Raw genomic sequence first — 19,414 nt, 5'->3', positions numbered from 1 at the left:
GGAGGAGGCATGATTTAAGCCTTTAATTAAAAGCCAGTTTAAACAGGGTGCAATGCATAGCATTCTCTTAAATCACAGTGCATTAAATGATGGACATTCTTATTCTCTCCCTTTCCCAATCAGTATTCAATTCTATCCACCTTTTGCTGATGCCTACACTCCACAATTACTAACTTCCTTTGGATCTTACACCCTCAGTCCCACCCGGTATAATGCCAGAATCATGCTTTCTGGGTATCCTCCGCACCCTTCAAAGGGGCAATGAATATCTTTCCTTTAGGTTGGAAGAAAGTTATGCTTTTTTAAATTAAAAAAAGGGTTATTCTCCTAGAGCAGAGAAGGTTAAGAGGAGATTTGATAGAGGGGTCCAACATCATGAAATGGTAACCAAAGGTTTAGGATAATTGTCAGAAGAATTCTTTCTTCCCCAACAGTGAATTGTTCTGATCTGGAATGCACTGTCTGAAAGGGCGGTGGAAGCAGATTCCATAGTATCTTTCAAAAAGAAATTGGATGAATATTTGAAGGGGGACAATTTGCAGGACTCTGGGGAAAGGGCAGGGAAGTGGGACTGAATGGATAGCTTTTTCATAGGCATGACACACCATACAGCCCTTTTCTTTGCTCTATCCTTCTGTGATTCTATGAAATTCTTCAAAGACAGTCTCCTTACATCTCTCACAAGCCCAGCCAACAATACCCAGCTCTTACTTTTGAGGATTCGATCCTCCATCTTTTATCTACTGGCAGCCCTCGCCTCACCATCTTTGCTGATATCATGCAGAACTTTCACACATTCCTCATATTAAAACCACCTCCAAGAAGCTGGCTTGAGTTAAGTAAAGCATCTGGCTTTTAAAACTTTATATAATGCTAAAGCCTATTCGAAATTTGGAATTTGCTCTCAAACTTGGGGAGGTTGTTCCACAGAATACAAATTAAACCTCATCTCAGATCTGGTCTGCAATACAACTCTTCTTTTCTCCCTCCATTATAAATCAGTATCGATAAGTCAATTCCTCAATTCCAATATTCCATCCTGCATACTCTTGCTTAAATCAAAACTCATCACATTGCACTGTGGGAGATTTTCATCCCCAGGACCTCCTCAGCATGAAAATTCTTACCTTCTTCAGGATCTTACAATATACCAAAAATTTTAAATCCAAGTTTGATTATCACCCAATCACCGTGTCTCTATTTACTCTGCCTTCTCCCCTTCGCTTAACTTTGGTAGTGTCTGCACTTGTGGTCTCAGCTCTTCACCGTGATTTTCTTAATTTAAAGTAAAATTCAACCAGGATACACAGAATATACAAATATGAAAGGCCAAGGTGATTGTCAGAGAATGGTGAGAGACAGGCTGTCCTGATTGAATTTAAGTTTAACTAATCAATAAATCTGGAATAAAAAGCTAGTATTAGTAATGGTAACCATGAAAATACCTAATTGTTGTTAAAAAAAAAAAGCACTTGGTTCACTAATGCTCTTTAAGGAAGGAAATCTGCCGTCCATACCCATTCTGGCCTACATATGACTCCAGACCCACAGAAATCTGGTTGACTTTTAACTGCCCCTTGAAATGGCCCAGCAAGTCTCTGAAATGGCCCGGCAAGTCTCTGAATTGGCCCAGCAAGTCTCTGAAATGGCCCGGCAAGTCTCTGAAATGGCCCGGCAAGTCTCTGAAATGGCCCCGGCAAGTCTCTGAAATGGCCCGGCAAGTCTCTGAAATGGCCCAGCAAGTCTCTGAAATGGCCCGGCAAGTCTCTGAAATGGCCCGGCAAGTCTCTGAAATGGCCCGGCAAGTCTCTGAAATGGCCCCGGCAAGTCTCTGAAATGGCCCCCGGCAAGTCTCTGAAATGGCCCGGCAAGTCTCTGAAATGGCCCGGCAAGCCATTCAGTTGTGCCAAACTGCTACAGAAGAGTTGGGAAAGAATAAAACTGGAAGGATCACCGTGCACCAGAAATGACAAATGCACACCATGCCCAGTCCATCCTACAAAGTCATCCTCACTATCTGGAGACTTGTGCCAACGTTGAGATAGCTGTCCCACAGACTAGTCAAGCAACAACCTGACAATCATATTCACTGAATCATACCTTACAGTCAATGGTCCAGACTCTTCCATCACCATCCCCTGGTATGTCCTGCCCCACCAAAATGGACAGACTCAACAGAGATGGCAGCACAGTGGTATACAGTTGTGAGCGAGCTGCCCTGGGAATCCTCAACTTTGACTCTGGACCCCATGAAGTGTCATGGTATCAGGTCAAACATGGCCAGGGAAACCTCCTGCTGATTACCATCACCCTCCCTCAGATGATGAATCAGTACTCCTCCATGTTGAACATGTTTAGGAGCAGCATCCGAGTGGGGGATTTCATTGCTCATCACCAAGAGTGGCTCAGTAGCAGAACTACTGACCAAGCTGGCTGAGTCCTGAAGGACATATCTGTCAGGTTAGGCCTGTGACTGATGGTGAGAGTATCAAGAAGAGGAAAACAATCTACTTGATCTCACCCTCACCAATCTGTTCCACCTGCATCTGGCCATGACAGTACTGGTAAGAGTGGCCACTGTACAGTCCTTGCAGAGACAAAGGCCCATCTTCACACTGAGGTTATCCTGCAATGTGATGTGTGGTATTACTGCCATGCTAAATTGAATAGATTCAGAACAGATTGAGCATCTCAAAATCGGGTATCCATGAGACGCTGTGGGCCATCAGCAGCAGCAGAATTGTATTCAACCACAATCTGTAACCTCAGGACCAGTCAGATCTCTTCATTACCATTAAGCTAGGGGGTCAACCCTGTTTCAATGAGAAGCAGAAAAGAGCATGTCAGCAGCAGCACCAGGCATAATAAAAATGAAGCGTCAACCTGGTGAGGCTACAACACAGGATTATATCAGTGCCAAACAGCGGAAGCAGCATGCAAAATGCAGAGCCAAGCAATCTCACAACCAACAGACCAGGTCTAAGCTCTATAGTTCTGTCACATCCAGTCACAAATAGTGGTGGACAATTAAGCAACTAACTGCAGGAGGCTCCACAAATATCCCCACCTTCAGCGATGGGGACCACAGCACTCCGGTGTAAAAGACAAGCTGAACCATTGCAAACATGTTCAGCCAGAAGTGCTGAGTGGATGATCCATCTCAGCCTCCTCCTGAGGTCCCCAGCATCACAGGTGCCAGTCTTCAGCCAATCCACGTGATATCAAGAAATAGCACTGGATACAGCAAAGGCTATCAGCCCTTATGACATTCTGACTGCTGTACTGAAGGCTTATTCTCCAAGACTAGCCAAGCTGTTCCAGTGCAGCTATAACACTGACATCTACCTGACAATGTGGAAAATTTCCCAGGTTAATGTCCTGTCCACAAAAAGCAGGAGAAATCCAATCTGACCCATGACTCCCAATCAATCTACTCTCGATCATCAACAAATTTGATGAAGCCGTCAATGACAGTGCTAACAAGTAACACTTATTCAGCAGTAATCTGCTCACTAGTGTTCTATTTGGAGTCCACCAGGGGTGCTTGGCTCCTGACCACATTACAGCCTTGATCTAAACTTGGATAAAAGAGCTCAATTCAAAATGAGGCAAGAGTGACTGCCCTAGACATCACTACAAGCTTCTTTACCATGGGGTTATTGATTAATCCTGTCTCACTGCACATTACCAGCTCTAGGATAGTCTGATTCCTGGTTGGCTCTAGAATGTACTGCTCTAAGGAATTGTCCCAAATATGCTCTATGAACTCATTTTCCAGGCTACCTTTGCCAATCTGATTTTCCCCAATCTATATGTAGATTAAAGCTATCCATGATTATCGCTGCACCTTTCTTACGCACCCAATTTATTTCTTCCTCTATGCTCTGCCCTACTGTGTAACTACTGCTAGGGGACCTATAAATTAACTCCCAAAAGTGACTCTTATCTTTACTATTTCGCATCTCTACCCAAATTGATTCTACATTTTGTTCTTTCAAGCTAATGTCTTCTCTCAGTACTGAGTTAATATCACCCTTAATTTACAGAGCTACCCCACCACCTTTTCCTACCTTCCCCTCATTCTGATACGTCAAAAACTTTAAACATTCAGGTCCCAGTCTTGGTCACCTTTCAACTATGTCTCTGTAATGCCCATCAGGTCAAACATATCTTCTCTATCTGTGTGAACAATTCATCCCTTTTAGTATAAATGCTTTGTGCATTCAGGTACAGGGCCTTAAACTGTTGTTTTTCTAACCATTTTTGTCTTTATCTGCTGATGTACTCTTACAATTGAATGCTCTGTCCCATCTTACCCAAACTGCTACCCAGATCCACTAGTTTGTTGTTTCCCTTTAATATATATCTCTCATATGATCCTTCCCCCCTACTATTTAGTTTAAAGCTCTCTCTACTGTCCTAGTTATATAATTTGTCAGAATACTGGGCCCAGTATGATTAAAGTGTAGACTGTCCCAACGGTACAGCTCCCACTTTCTCCAGTACTGATGCCAGTGTCCCACGAATCAAAGCCCATTACTTCCATACCAATCTATGAGCCACGCATTCATCTCTCTTATCTTATTCAACCTACACCAATTTGCTTGTGGCTCAGGTAATAATCCAGTGTTTACCCTTAAGGTTCTGCTTTTAATTTAGCCCCTAGTTGTTCGTACTCCTGATACAGAACCTCTTTCCTAGTCCTATCTATGGAACACAACCACTGGATCCTCCACCTCCCACCACAAGTTCCTCTCCAGCCCAGAGCAGATGTTCTTAACCTTGGAACTGAACAGGCAACACAGCCGTCTGGACACACGCTCTCGAATCCAACCCGGCCTCCTCCCGAGGTCCCCAGCATCACAGAAGCCAGTCTTCAGCCAATTCAATTCACTTCACGTGATATCAAGAAACGGCTGGATGCTGCAAAGGCTATGGGCCCTGATAATATTCCGGCAATGTTACTCGAGACTTGTGCTCCAGAACTTGCTGCGTCCCTAGCCAAGCTGTTCCAATACAGCTACAACACTAGTATCTACCCAGCTGTTTGGAAAATTGCCCAGGTATGTCCTGTCCACAAAAAGGTGAAATCCAACCAAGCCAAAAATTGCCCCATCAGTCTACTCTCGATCATCAGTAAAGTAATGGAAGGGGTTATCAACAGTGCTATCAAGTGGCACTTGCTTAGCAATAACCTGCTCACTGACGCCTAGTTTGGGTTCCGCCAGGGCCACTCAGCTCCTGACCTCATTACAGTTTTGGTTCAAACATGGACAAAAGAGCTGAATTCCCGAGGTGAGGTGAGAGAGACTGCCCTTGACATCAAGGCAGCATTTGACTGAGTGTGGCTTCAAGGAGCCCTAGCAACACTGGAGTCAATGGGAATCAGGGGGAAAACTCTCCTCTGGTTGGAGTCATACCCAGCACAAAGGAAGATGGTTGTGGTTGTTGGAGGTCAGTCATCTCAGCTCCAGGACATCACTGCAGGAGTTCCTCAGGGTAGTGTCCTCGGCCCAACCATCTTCAGCTGCTTCATCAATGACCTTCCTTCCATCATAAGGTCAGAAGTGGGGATGTTCGCTGATGACTGCACAATGTTCAGCACCATTCACGACTCCTCAGATACTGAACCAGTCCATGTCCAAATGCAGCAAGACCTGGACAATATCCAGGCTTGGGCTGACAAGTGGCAAGTAACATTCGCAACACACAAGTGTCAGGTAATGACCATCTCCAACAACAGAGAATCCAACCATTGCCCCTTCATGTTCAATGGCATTACCATCACTGAATCCCCCACTGTCAACATCCTGTGGGTTACCATTGACCAGAAACTGAACTGCACTAGCCATATAAATACTGTGGCTAAAAGAGCAGGTCAGGGGCTAGGAATAGTGCGACAAGTGACTCATCTCCTGACTCCCCAAAGCCTGTCTACCATCTACAAGGCACAAGTCAGAAGTGTGATGGAATACTCCCCACTTGCCTGATTGAGTGCAGCTCCAACAACACTCAAGAAGCTCAACACTGTCCAGCCGTTTGATTGGCACCCCACAAACATTCAATCCCTTTGCCACCGACACACAGTAGCAGCAGTGTGTACCATCTACAAGATGCACTGCAGCAATTCACCAAGGTTCCTTACACAGTACCTTCCAAACCCATGACCAGTACCATCTAGAAGGACAAGGGCAGCAAACAGATGGGAACACCACCACCTGGAAGTTCTCCTCCAAGCCGCTCACCATCCTGACTTGGAAATATATCGCTGTTCCTAAGGCAACTCTAAGACAGAGCTCATAGATTGAACCAGTAAGTTCTCTGGTCTATGTGTTAGCTGTGGCTTACTGGATATCATTCTTGGCCAAATCAGATGATGCCCTACTCGAGGCTTGAGCACAAAACCTAGGTTGACACCTCAGTACTGACAGAGGTGCTGTCTTTCAGATGTGATGTTAAACCAAGGCAACATCCATCTTGGGTGGATGTAAAGGATTCCAAGGACCAATATTCAAAGAAGAACAGAAGTGCCCTGAGCAGTCTTTATACCACAACCAACAACACCCAAATGATTAGCTGTTCATCATCATATTGCTGTTTGTGGGAGCCGCCACACTTGCTAATTTACAACAGCAATTAAGCTTCAGGAGTATTTCATTGGCTATAAAGTACACTGCGACATCCCGAGGTCATGAAATGTGCTATAGAAATGCAAAGCCTTTTTCTTTTTTTCCCAAGGCTCAAATTTGGATTGAGGTAATGTATACAGAGAAACCAAGAATTGAGGTAATGTATACAGAGAAACCAAGAATTGAGGTAATGTATATAGAGAAAGCAAGAATTGAGGTAATGTATACAGAGAAACCAAGAATTGAGGTAATGTATACAGAGAAACCAAGAAATGAGGTAATGTATACAGAGAAACCAAGAATTGAGGTAATGTATACAGAGAAACCAAGAATTGAGGTAATGTATATAGAGAAACCAAGAATTGAGGTAATGTATACAGAGAAACCAAGAAATGAGGTAATGTATACAGAGAAACCAAGAATTGAGGTAATGTATACGGAGAAACCAAGAATTGAGGTAACGTATACGGAGAAACCAAGAATTGAGGTAACGTATACGGAGAAACCAAGAAATGAGGTAACGTATACGGAGAAACCAAGAATTGAGGTAATGTATACGGAGAAACCAAGAATTGAGGTAATGTATACGGAGAAACCAAGAATTGAGGTAATGTATACGGAGAAACCAAGAACCGAGGTAATGTATATGGAGAAACCAAGAATTAATTCAATTCCTTCATGTGCATGGTCAAGTCTTCTACTATGATTTAGAAGAAAAATCAAAAGAAGAATGGAAGTAAAATAGAAATACTCCAGTTTAGCAGGGAGTGCCTGATGAGAGGTCCTTTCTGCTAAGACATGTAGCCCTGAGACAGATGGACATTAGCACTTTAGTGCAGTAACTGGTGCTAAAACACAAGCAGTACATCTTCCTTGCTAATGTCATAAACCCGCTCTGCCATGTGCCTCACACAAAATATCCTCACTCTGTTGCAGTGCTGTTTGAAATCTGGAACTTTGCTTTGTGGCCATTTTCCTATATGAACCTAACTAACCCTAGCTGGCAATTTAAGCAAGGAGGGCATTATAACTGAGTTCAACCCTATCCTCACCTCTCCACACATTCACTTTTCTGCATGAGTTACTGGATGGTGATCAGGGGCAGGAACACCGACACATTTGTTTGTTTCATTACCCAGGAAGGCTGGGTTTAACTTTAGCACTTGAACTGCTACCCCAAATGACATCAGCAAATGGGAACATTTCCACTCGTTGGCTCAGTCCAACATCAAACATTGCATTTGTTTACAAAGCTTCTCTTCATTACCCTAATAATTTCATCCACCTGCATTCCCATTCCCCATTGTGGGGAGAGAGGGGTGGAGGAGACAGGAGATAGGGATAATCTCCCAAATTGAACACATTTTCATGTTTAGACAGAGGGGGCAAAATAAGAGGAGATTGCTTTAATATTTTGGGTCTTAAAATTATCTCCATGTTGCAATAAATTCTTCTTGAGAAGAATTGATGGGGTAGATTTTTATAAGACTGGGACAGCTGCCCGTTACATAAATAACATGATTTTCATTTTCACAGATTTTAGACTGAAAGCTGGGCTGTTTGGAAAACAAGATGATCCACAATGTGGTTTCACGTCTTGCAAGTTATCCCACATGTTTCATTCTGGTTGAATATCAATGCTTCCTAGTGTGCAGTTCCACATTGCCTGTTCTTTTGTACCGAGACAGCTTCTGTTACCTGCAGTGTCGTAAACTTAAACAAGTAACAGAATTGGCTTACCATGCGAGCAGGGCAATACTCGAAGTCTGTCACCCTCCTCATACTCATCCAGACAAATCGCACAGACTTCATATCCATCCCCTGCGTTTAAACAAAACATGACTACATAAGTGACGGGACAACAAGTGATACAATCATAGGGACAGAAAGAAATCAATAGACCCAACATACCTCCAACCCACTCCCTATACCTCTCACTTCTTTCTCTCTCTAAAAGTAGCAATCTTTTGTTCTGGTAATTTATATTACAACTCTTCTATTTTCGTCAAAGAAAGACTTGCATTTCCATTGTTTGTTTTGCGAAGTCAGGACATCTCAAAGTCCTTTACAGTCAGTGAAGCACTTTTGAAGTGTAGTAGTCGCTGCTGTAATGTTAGAAAAAAATTCAAGTTGACATCAGTGTTTCCTAAGAGGAGCAGCCTCACAGCCCGGGAGTTTGTGCGCTAAAGCTGGTATCTTTAACTTATTACATGTGCACAGCCACACAAAAAAAAATAAAGGGGTTGTGCACTTAAACAAATCACCCACACACTCCAAAAAGAAATTAGAGGGCAAGTTAGTTTATATCCCTTCTTAATGTTCTTATTTTTAAAATTGTGTGCTATGATATTTTAGCCCTTCACTACAGATTTATCCTCTAGCAATGTTGTAAATTCACTTTATAATACTGAAAACATGAATGTGGTCATCTCAAACTTTTTTCAACCTATTTTGCACTGTGAATAGCCCATCTTTGCTCCCATCTCTCAGGAGCATACCTGCTCAAAGACATGCATCCAATCTGGGCACCTTAGCACAGGATCCTTCCTACCTTTGGAGTTCTAGTTGTGCTCATTGTAACAACATATACTCTTCTCAAACTAATTCCTCAGAAGTTATTTTCCTTAACGAAGGGTTCAACTGGCTAAAGATTACACGTGGAACTTCTTCCCTCAAGGTTTGTTAAAGTAAACTATCCCTCCTCACCTTTCTTGACCCGTCTTCCGCTTCTGACAAAGGTCACAATACTATCCTCCTATTCTCCACTGTCGTCCAGCTGGGTAGGACCACATTTTGCCTGGTCTCATTCTAATCTTTCGAATCATTGTGAGAGTTATGACGTATAACGGTTTCTCTGCCCACTCCTGCATTGTTACCTCTGGTGTACCCTAAGAATCTATCCTTGGCCCCGCTCCTACTTATCTATATGCTTCCCTTGGCAACATCATTAGAAAGCACTGTGTTAAGTTTTCACATGCACGCTGACAACACCCAGCTCATGACCGTTCCTCTTCCACTCCTTCATTATTACTAAATTATCAGATTGTTTATCCGACATCCAGTACTGGATCAGCCATAATTTCCTCCAATTACATATTGGGAAGACCGAAGCCATTGTCTCTGGTCCCCACTCCAAACTTCATCCCTGAACCAGACTATTCACAACTTTGGTGTCATACTTGACCCAGAGATGAGCTTCCAACCACAGTCTACGCCATCACTAAGGTTACCTATTTCCATCTCCATGACTCTGTAGATTCTGGAATGGTTCCTGAAGATTGGAAGGTAGCAAATGTCACCGTACTATTTAAGAAGGGAGAGAGAAAATAGGGAACTACAGGCCTGTTAGCCTTACATCAATAGTAGGGAAAATGCTAGAATCTATTATAAAGGACGTGATAAATGGATACTTGGATTATCATGATCTGATTGGGCATAGTCAGCATGGATTTACAAATGGGGAATCATGTTTGACGAACTTGGAGTTTTTTGATTGATAAAGAATGGACATAGTACACTTGGATTTTCAAAAGACTTTTGACAAAGTCCCTCACAGAGGTTAATTAGCAAAATAAAAGTACATGGGAGAGGAGGCAATATACTGGCATGGATTAAGGGTTGGCTAACAGGCAGGAAACAGAGAGTAGGAATAAACGGGTCATTTGCGCGTTGGCAGACTGTGACTAGTGGGTCAGTACTTGGGCCCCTGCTGTTCACAATATATCTCAATGATTTGGATGTGGGGACCCAATGTAATATTTCCAAGTCTGTGGATGATACAAAGCTGTGCAGGAATATGTGCTGTGAGAAGATGTAAAACAGCTACAGGAGGATTTGGACAGACTTAGTGAATGGGGAAGGACATGGCAGATGGAATATAATGTGGAAAAATGAGAGGTTATCCACTCTGGTAGAAGGAACAGATGTGCAGAGTATTTCCTAAATGGTGAGAGATTAGAAAGTGTAGATGTACAAAGGGACCTGGATGTCCTTGTTCATAAGTCACTGAAAGCTAACATGTAGCAAGCAATTCGGAAGCTAATAGAATGTTAACCTGTATTGCAAAAGGTTTTGAGTACAGGAGTGGTGAAGTTTTGCTTTGATTGTACAGAAGCTTGTTTAAACTGCACCTGGAGTACTGTGTGCAGTTTTGGTCCCCTTACCTCAGAAAGGATATTACTGCCATAAAGGGGCTGAAACGAAGGTTCCAGACATGTTCCGGGGATGGCGGACTGGCTTTTGAAGAGAGACTGGGGAAACTGGGCCTGTATTCTCTAGAGTTTCGAAGAATGAGAGGTGATCTCATTGAAACCTACAAAATACTTAAAAGAATAGGCAGGGTAGATGTTTCCCCTGGTTGGGGAGTCTAGAACCAGGGGACACAATTTCAAAATAAGGGGGAAGCCACTTAGAACTGAGATGAGGAGAAATTTCTTTACTCAGAGGGTTGTGAATCTTGGAATTCTCTACCCCAGAGGACCGTGGAAGCTCAGTCATTGAGTATGTTTAAGGTAGCAGTTGATAGATTTCTGATTAACAATAACGTAAAAGGTTATGGGGTAGTGTGGGTAAAAGGCATTGAAGTGTTCGATCAGCCATGATCGTATTGAATGACGGAGCAGGTTCGGCAGGCTTCTCCTATTCCTATGTTCCTGCGCCTGACCCAACCACTGCCTCAGCTCATCTGTTGCTGAAACCCTCTTCATTCATGCTTTTTTTTAACCTTGAGACTTGACTACTCCAATGCACTCTTGGCTGGCATCCCACATTCTACCCTCTGTAAACTTGAGGTCATTCAAAACTCTGCTGCCTGTGCTCTTAGTTGCAACAAGTCTAGTTGTTAATTGTATATTAATTGTGTTGAATTGTATGCAGGTGCTGGGCATTAACCAGAGATTCACTTGTGCTACTATAAATAGGTACACTCTATAAGAGTTATTATTTTAAAAAAACTCTATAAGAGTTATAAATAGGTACAAATTCGAAAAAGGGCATAAATGGGAACAGACTAAAACTGTGGTTCAAAAGCAAAATACTGTGGCTGCTGAAAATCTAAAATTCAAACAGAAAATGTTGGAAACACTCAGCAGATCAGGCAGCACCTGTGTAAGAGACAGACAGTTAACTTCACAGATCTGAAATATTAACTCAGTTTCTCTCTCCACAAATGCTGCCTCTTCTGCTGAGCCTTTCCAGTTTTTTCTGAAACTGTAGTATAGGTTAGGAGGTGTTTGTAATGAGTATCCCTGGGCAGAATATTCCGCTCTGAAATATAAGCTCGGCTGGTGGGCGAGGAAGTCAGAATGAGTCCCACTGGATGGTGGAACAGCTGAACACATGCAAATTGTGCTGTTTACCCCACCTTAATTATGCATCCATGCAAAGCAGGGCGAATCTTCTGAAGGGGCAGGCAGGAAGTTGCCAATTGCCCCGCCAATACCTCTTGGGGTGGAAAGTCCAGGTGCCAGATTTAAAGGGCACCTGGACAGCCATTCACTCACTATAGGCCAGGTGCTCCAGACTCTGTGTGAACCAAAATGTCCAGGAGAAGAAAGCAACCTGCAGCCCCCATGGTCCAGCGATATCTCCCCGGAGACTTTCCCCCAGGCTGTCCAGGAATGCTGGGAGCTACTGTTTTCTCTGGGATGGGAGCAGAACGCCCTCCTGTCTGACCACTGCAGCCTGGGAGGAAGTCGTCAGTGTGGTTAGTGCCTGTGGGGCCCAAAAAATGAAGCAGCCTGCAGTGCAGGAAAAGGATTAACGATCTGCTGTGCTCCGCCAGGGTAAGTGAACCGTCTACTCACTGCAAACTCACTCTCATATTGACATCATGCAGCCAAAGGGTTAGAGTGCACTGGGGATGTCACACATGACTGGCAGGTGGAACATCAGCACAGAATCTGTGCCAGCCACATTAAGCTCTCCATTTCATACTAGTTCCAGGACACACAGTTTCTTACTCACTTACTCAGGAAGGCTCAGCTGCGGCAACAGTCATGTATGTTTCTGAACTGCTCCTTCACCCAATGACCTCAGAATCAATCCTTCTGTCTTTCTTCAGGACAAGATAGCCCATAACAAGGGCAAGCAGGCCAAGTCCAGAGGGGGAACAGCAGAAATTCGTTCACTCAACAGCTTTCAGGAGGAGGCTGCACGTGCAGAAGGCGAGATTGCACTCCCCCAGGAGGCAGCCAGTCTCTGTATGAGTCTGCTTAGTCATTACTAACTCTCTCTTTTCTCTATTCCACAAGAAATGGGGGAGGAGATTCTGAAGGGGGCACTGAGAAGGAAGTCTCAGTATCCTTAGAGGACGTATCATCACAGCGTTCATCTGCACCTTCCACCAGTGCAGATACACACACCTCGGTGGATCCTAGTTCTAAAGAAGGCTCGGGGTCACAATCTGGTGAGCACATCACTGACACGGGTCCACAACTAGCAGAGCCAGTGACAGCTAAAGTCTCTGACTCTGGGAGGACCACTGGAGGCCAGGTCCCTGCTGAACCCAAATCAGAGGTCAAGCCTCTGGACTCAGCCCTAAGAGATCTGTTGGAGATGAGAGACAGGCAGGGGAACATAAGGCAGAGTTACAGAGGCTGTTCACAGACTGGGCCAAAGACAGGAAAATTCTGTCCATGTTCTAGTTGCTGGCGTGGTTCCGGCATGCGAGCGCTTGGTTGTCTCCATGAAAAGTGTGGGGCCTGTCTTAAAGACCCAGGCCAGCTGGATGTGTGCTCGGACCTCCACACCATCACTCTAGCCATGGGTACAATGCAGCAGTGGCTAGGTGAGAGGGGAACAGGGCACCTCAATCTCCCTCCAGGTGTCCTTTCCCTCAAGGAATCAGGGAGGTGCCACTGGGCACCCAAAGAGAGAAGTAGCACCAGCCCGGCACCCTGGGGTGCCCTGTTGCTCCAGCACCTCTCTGCCCCATCGCCTCCAGCAGGTCAGGCCATGGAGAGCAGGAGATCCTTAGCAGGCCGGTGTCCTTTAGGTCTCGAGCCACCAGAGGACAGCCGCCAAAGTCATCTCAGTCAACAGGGCACAGCAGTCAGCAGGCTGCCTCCAGCCAGCTGGGGCTATCAGGGCTGCACCTAGGCGTAATGGTAGGCAAAGAAAGGATAAGAACTATTGAAAGCATCCAGGTGGCACAGGTATACACTCATTGCATATAGTCTGTACATTTATAAATACCTTTTGAATATAATCACTTGCAAGTTTTTAAAAATTCATTTACGGATGTGGGCAATGCTGGCTGGGCCAGTATTTATTGCCCATCCCTAATTGCCCCTTGAGGTGGTGGTGAGCTGCCTTCTTGAGCTGCTGAAGTCCATGTGGTGTAGGTACACCCACAGTGCTGTTAGGGAGGGAGTGCCAGGATTTTGACCCAGCGACAGTGAGGTAATGGCGATACAAAAACAGAAAATGCTGGAAAAGCTCAGCGGGTCTGAGAGCATCTGTGGAGACAGAAGCAGAGTTGACGTTTCGAGTCCTTATCGTTCATGGTAGTGGTAAGGGCTAAAAATAGTGCTGACTGTGGCTTACCATTATCACTGCCTTTGTCCTTTTGTTCATGACATCTTTGTCAATCTCTTCTGTGCCCCATCTATTGCTGGCCTTCTATCCAGCTTCACCTGCTCCAGCCCCCTTAAACAGTATGCATTTCATCACATTTCTATTCCTCTGTAGCTCTGAAGAGTTACATGGATCTGAAACATCAATTCTGTTTCTCTCTCCACAGATGCTGAGTTTTCCCAGCCTTTTCTGTTTTTGTTTCGGATTTCCAGCATCCACAGTATTTTGCTTTCCTCTAAGCAATGGCGATATATTTCCAAGCCAGGATGGTGAGTGGCTTGGAGGGGAATTTCCACGTGGTGGTGTTCCCATGTGTCTGCTGCCCTTGTCCTTTCAGGTGGTAATGGTCGTGGGTTTGGAAGGTGCTGTCTAAGTCCCTTAAACATGTCCCTGACAGTCTGGCTTCATTCCCTGGACAGTCTCTTAAACATGCCCTGGAAAATCTCCCACATTTCCCCACTGGTTCCACCCCCAAGCAGTCCTGCCTTCATCTCATCTTTTTCCTCTGGCCCTTCTGCCCGCCACCCCTATGTCCTGTCTCCGTCCCACCTTTCCCTACTGGTTCTGCCTCCTGTGCTCAGCCTTAGTGCAGCCTGTACCACTGGAACCCGATATGAAAGAGACTGAACAGTCAACACGAAGGTGAAATCAACATCTGCTAACCTGAAGTGAAGCTTGCAGGGTGTACACCCTTTTATAAAGTCATAAACCTGAATGTTCTAATTACCCAGTAGCAGGGAACTTAACTTGGAGGGGGAACATAATTCCAGCGAGGTGCCCTTTTAATAAGCATTCATGACAGGCTAATCCATGCAAATGGGGTTCCTGATATTGTTCATTAGGAAGCTCAGCTGCCTTAAACCCACCTTGAAAGTTGGAAGAACAAAATTCCAACAGTTTATCCTGTCATCAGGAAACAGGTTTTTTGCCTCCTGCCAAGTTAAGTGCCTCGCCCACCATGATTCCTGCTGCTAATTTCCACCCTCTGTCAATAAATGCTTGTACAAGTCTATCAAGATTGGCTGCAATTCTATCCTTCACCACCTGGCTTTCAGGAGAACTCTTACCCCCACCAATATTCCGGCTAAACTGGGGGATGTGCAGCAAACTGAAAGCCCCCATGCAGACCACCTACAAATCAGCTCTTCTGAATTATGGCACAAAGAGGCTGTGCACTTAAACAAATTATCCATACCCAGTGAAAAAAAATTGGAGAATGTTGCAGAGAACACTGCCTATCACCCTGGAGCTTGTTAAAATTCTTTCATGGGGCGTGGGCGTCACTGGCTAGGTCAACATTTTTATTGCCCATCCCTAATTGCCCTTGAGAAGGTGGTGGTGAGCTGCCTTTTTGAACCGTTGCAGTCCCTGTGGTGTGGGTGCTGTTAGGGACGGAGTTCCAGGATTTTGACGCTAACCTACACTGGCTTCTCGTCAAACAACATCTTGATTTTAAAATTCTCATCCTTGTTTTCAAATCTGTGCCTCCCTATCTCTAATCTCTCTTCCTGCCCCACAACCTGCCAAGATATTTGCACTCATCTAATTCTGGCCTCTTGAGAATCTCTAATTTTAATCACTCCATCATTGGTGGCCCTAAGCTCTAGGTTTCACTCCCTAAACCTCTCTGACTCTCTATCTCCCTCTCCCTTCCTTTAGGGATCAAGCTGTTGGCCATAATATCGACTAACATGTCTCTGTCTAAGTTTGCTTTATAATGCTCCTGTGAAGCGCTTAATACATTTAATTATACAAATAGAAGTCGTTGGTGTTCTTTGGAAATCTCTATCTCAGAGAGCTGTGGATGCTCAGGCAGTGAGTATATTTAAGACGAAGATTGATAGATTTTTGGATACTCTCTCCACCGGTGTCTTGAGTGGTGCCAAAAATCAGGTTAATCTTTGGGAGTGAAGGGGCTGATGATTTAACAAAACCATTTCAAAAACTTATGGGGTTTTTGTGCTTGTTTTATTGTGTGAGTGGTGAGCAGCTCATTAGAGGAGGTAGTTTAAGAGAGTTTCTCAGACTGACAGTGAGCAGCAGAGATGGTCAGTAACCTATGAGTGATTAAGCCACTTGTTAATCCTTGAAAATGTTCATTCTGTTTTCCCTCACATGTACAGCCGCTAGCTGATTCCCTGGATGAAATTACTGTTTAAATACACATTAAAAACTAAGAAGAAATGCTAGGTGGAAATGACTTTAAACTGATATTTTGAGGTCTGTTAATGCTGCAAATGCTGCTCCATGCAAGAGAATCATAAAATAATACAACACAAGAGGCTATTTGGCCCATTGTGCCTCTGCCAGCTCTTTGACATACTGACCCAGTTAGTTCCAATCCAGCTGTCCTTTCCCTTAGTTCTATAAATGTTTTCTCCTTTTAAGTATTTAACCAATTTTATTTTGAAAATTATTGTTGAAGCTACTCCTCTCACCCTTTCGTTCGCAGTAAATTCCAGGTCACAACCCCTGTGATAAAAAAATTTCTCATCTTCTCTCTGGTTCTTTTGCTAATCACCTTAGTCATCCAGGGTAACTTTCTTTCTTTCTCCTTTGGGGTATAAACTGGTTTGGTACCACATTAAATTCTTTATGATCACCTTCCGTTGATCCTTTGTCATTTTACCCATTTGATGAAACTACAACAAGAGTTCTATGAACTGTTCTAGTCTCCTTATCTAAGGAAGGATATACTTACTTTGGAGATAGTAAAGCAAAGATTCACTAGATTGATTCTTAGGATGAGAGGGTTATCCAGATAAGAGGTGGCATATTTTGAACCTATACTCTCTACAGTTTAGAAGAATGAGAGGCGACTCTGAGGGGGTTAGACAGGTAGATGCTGAAATGTTATTTTCCCTGGGTGCAGAGTCTAAGGACATCAAGGGATACATCATGGAATCATAGAATGGTTACATCACAGGAGGAGGTAGTTTGACCGTCAATCTGTGTCGGCTCTCAGCAAGAGCAACTTTTCCCCGTAGCCTCGCAAATTATTTCCCTTCAAATAGTGAGGATTGAGAAGGAAAACGGAGCTGAGGTCGAGAATCAGCCATGATCCTATTAAATGCTAAAGCCGTGTCATATGGTAGTGTCTTAAAAATGCTGGCAATGCATTCATCCACCACTGAGCAGGAGCTGCAAGAACTTCCCCTTCAAATGCTAAATCTGCAGTTACTTTGGATTTTTGTGCCGACTATGTGATCACACTCACACAAACCCCCTGTTAAACCAGATTTTCACTTTCAGTTCAAGTTTACAACATGAAATGTATCAGTTAATTTTCTAATGAGGTATTTCACAAACCCTTTAATGCAGATTGCAAACAGGAATCTGCTCCTATCCCACAATCTCAAACAATAACTCAACTTCCTGTGTGCAGCTGTAAAACTAATTACACAAGAATTGGTTAATTGAGCTGTACCAAACCATTAACGGCTGCCTGCACTGACAGACTGTTCCATCGTTCTTCTGATGTTCTGTAACATGAAATGCAATAAATACCAAGGAATTGCCCTTGAGGTTATCCCACCAGCAAGCTAGCTAACTGGTGGATATCACAGCTTTGCCAAATGTGGTCTCTGACACCCACCCATGCACACCCTGCTCCAAATCTAAAATTTCAGACAGAAAACCTGTTTGTAGTCATATTAGCAAGATGGGTGTCACAAACAGTTGGATTTCTTCAACTCTGCTGGATCTGCAGAGCGCAAGGACAGCTTCATTGAATGCTGCTTAAAATGAATGCTCGGTAGTGCACATGTAATTAAACTGTTGCTAACGGCCAGGGGATCGTGGATCTATTGCTCACGTTTTGCAGCATAAATCGAATGTCCACTACCCTTAAACTGCTGCTACCTGATGAGGTCACAAACTGAGCAAATAACAGAATATGGGCCAGTGTTACCCAGGCCTTGGAAGTGGGTACAGCCAGTGAGCATTCTAATGACCCTGCACTGCCTACTGGGTTATGAAAAAAATCCAGGATGGCGCATGTTTATTAGAGTTAGCATATCCCATACTGCGCTACGTGGGCCTAATATTCCTGGGCTAGGAAAGAGAAAGAATTCAGTGCGATTCAGTGATTCTTGCAGAAATGTGTGCATGATTGTAGACTTAATAAATAACCTTCTGGCACTCACTATCTTAGCTCATACACAGCAAATGGTCCCTCAGATGGGGTACTGAGGGGTGGCTGAGAACCGTGGTATCCCAACAACAGCAATCCCTTAAGGAGTTGAGGGGGGGGGGAAAGGAAATACTTGTTCATGCTTTATAGCATGCTTGTGAGAGAGCGTAGGAAAGGGTTACAGGCATTAACCATTAACACGGTGAATCCTGAGCAATGCTTTTTTTCATAAATAGGTTTCAGTCTCCCACGTTACTGACCATCTACACAGACAACGTACAAGTTGCCTAGCAATATGCTGGGCCATATTAAACCACTATGTAAATGAGAATATATTCTGAAGATCTGATCTGTGCAACAATCCTCTGATGACCTAAAAAGGCTTTTTTTTCGTTTCAAAAACCACTGCCTCTTGAAACCATGCACACAGGAAATGGAACAAGAACCAAGAATTCACACAGCCAGTGCAAGTACAGACTTTAAAACATGTCATATCCTGCGAAGCTAGCTGAAACTATTCATACCTTTCAGGGGCTGGGCAGAGACAAAAATCAGAAAAGATGCCAAATTAAAAAAAAAGTTCTCTATACATCTCAATTCACATGAAGTCCATCTTCCTCACCCCTGTGTGCGATGAGTATAGACAGTGCCCTCATACACATTGTTTCCCTGAAAGTAGGTTTCACCCAGGGTTCCATGTACATGATTATACTTTAGCAGCTGAACCATCCAAAACTGCAAACTTAGTGCTGGTTAATGTTCCAGCAGGAATAAGGGTAAAACTAAGAAATACTGGATTTGATCTGGGCAAAATGCACACACGAGTGTGTGTGTGTATATATATATATATATATATAATATATATGAAGAATTTAATAATGGGGGTCAGCCTGACTGTGCTTAGTCACTTATATTTAACTCCTGCCCCACCCTTTACAAATTGTTTTTCACTGCATCCAAACGATAATATAGACAATGTGGTTGCTGTAGTTTTTAAAAGCAGGATATGTAACACCACAGCGCAGCCACACTATTACTTGGCCAATGGCAATCTATGTTAAGGCCCATTCCTGCTAGT

General features: G+C 43.9%; 1 protein-coding gene across 5 annotated transcripts in view; it reads right to left on the bottom strand.

Annotated features, from left to right (window-relative positions):
* The window catches only part of LOC121272261 (E3 ubiquitin-protein ligase RNF167-like), a 108,190-nt gene that overhangs the window by 13,347 nt on the left and 75,429 nt on the right, over positions 1-19,414 (bottom strand). For 4 of the 5 annotated variants that reach the window (XR_005941861.1, XR_005941862.1, XM_041178799.1 and 1 more), the window contains one exon: positions 8,370-8,450. The exons of the other annotated variant lie outside the window; for it this stretch is intronic. Coding sequence is in view for 2 of the 4 variants with exons in the window: in XM_041178799.1 (XP_041034733.1) it covers positions 8,370-8,450 (81 nt within the window). In the remaining 2 variants the exon portion in view is untranslated. The remainder of the gene's footprint in view (positions 1-8,369; positions 8,451-19,414) is intronic. 5 annotated transcript variants of the gene reach the window in all.

This window comes from Carcharodon carcharias, chromosome 33 (genome assembly GCF_017639515.1).
Source record: "Carcharodon carcharias isolate sCarCar2 chromosome 33, sCarCar2.pri, whole genome shotgun sequence".
NCBI lineage: Eukaryota > Metazoa > Chordata > Chondrichthyes > Lamniformes > Lamnidae > Carcharodon > Carcharodon carcharias.
The sequence above is the reverse complement of the archived record's forward strand: the minus strand, read 5'-3'. Positions and strand labels throughout refer to the sequence as shown.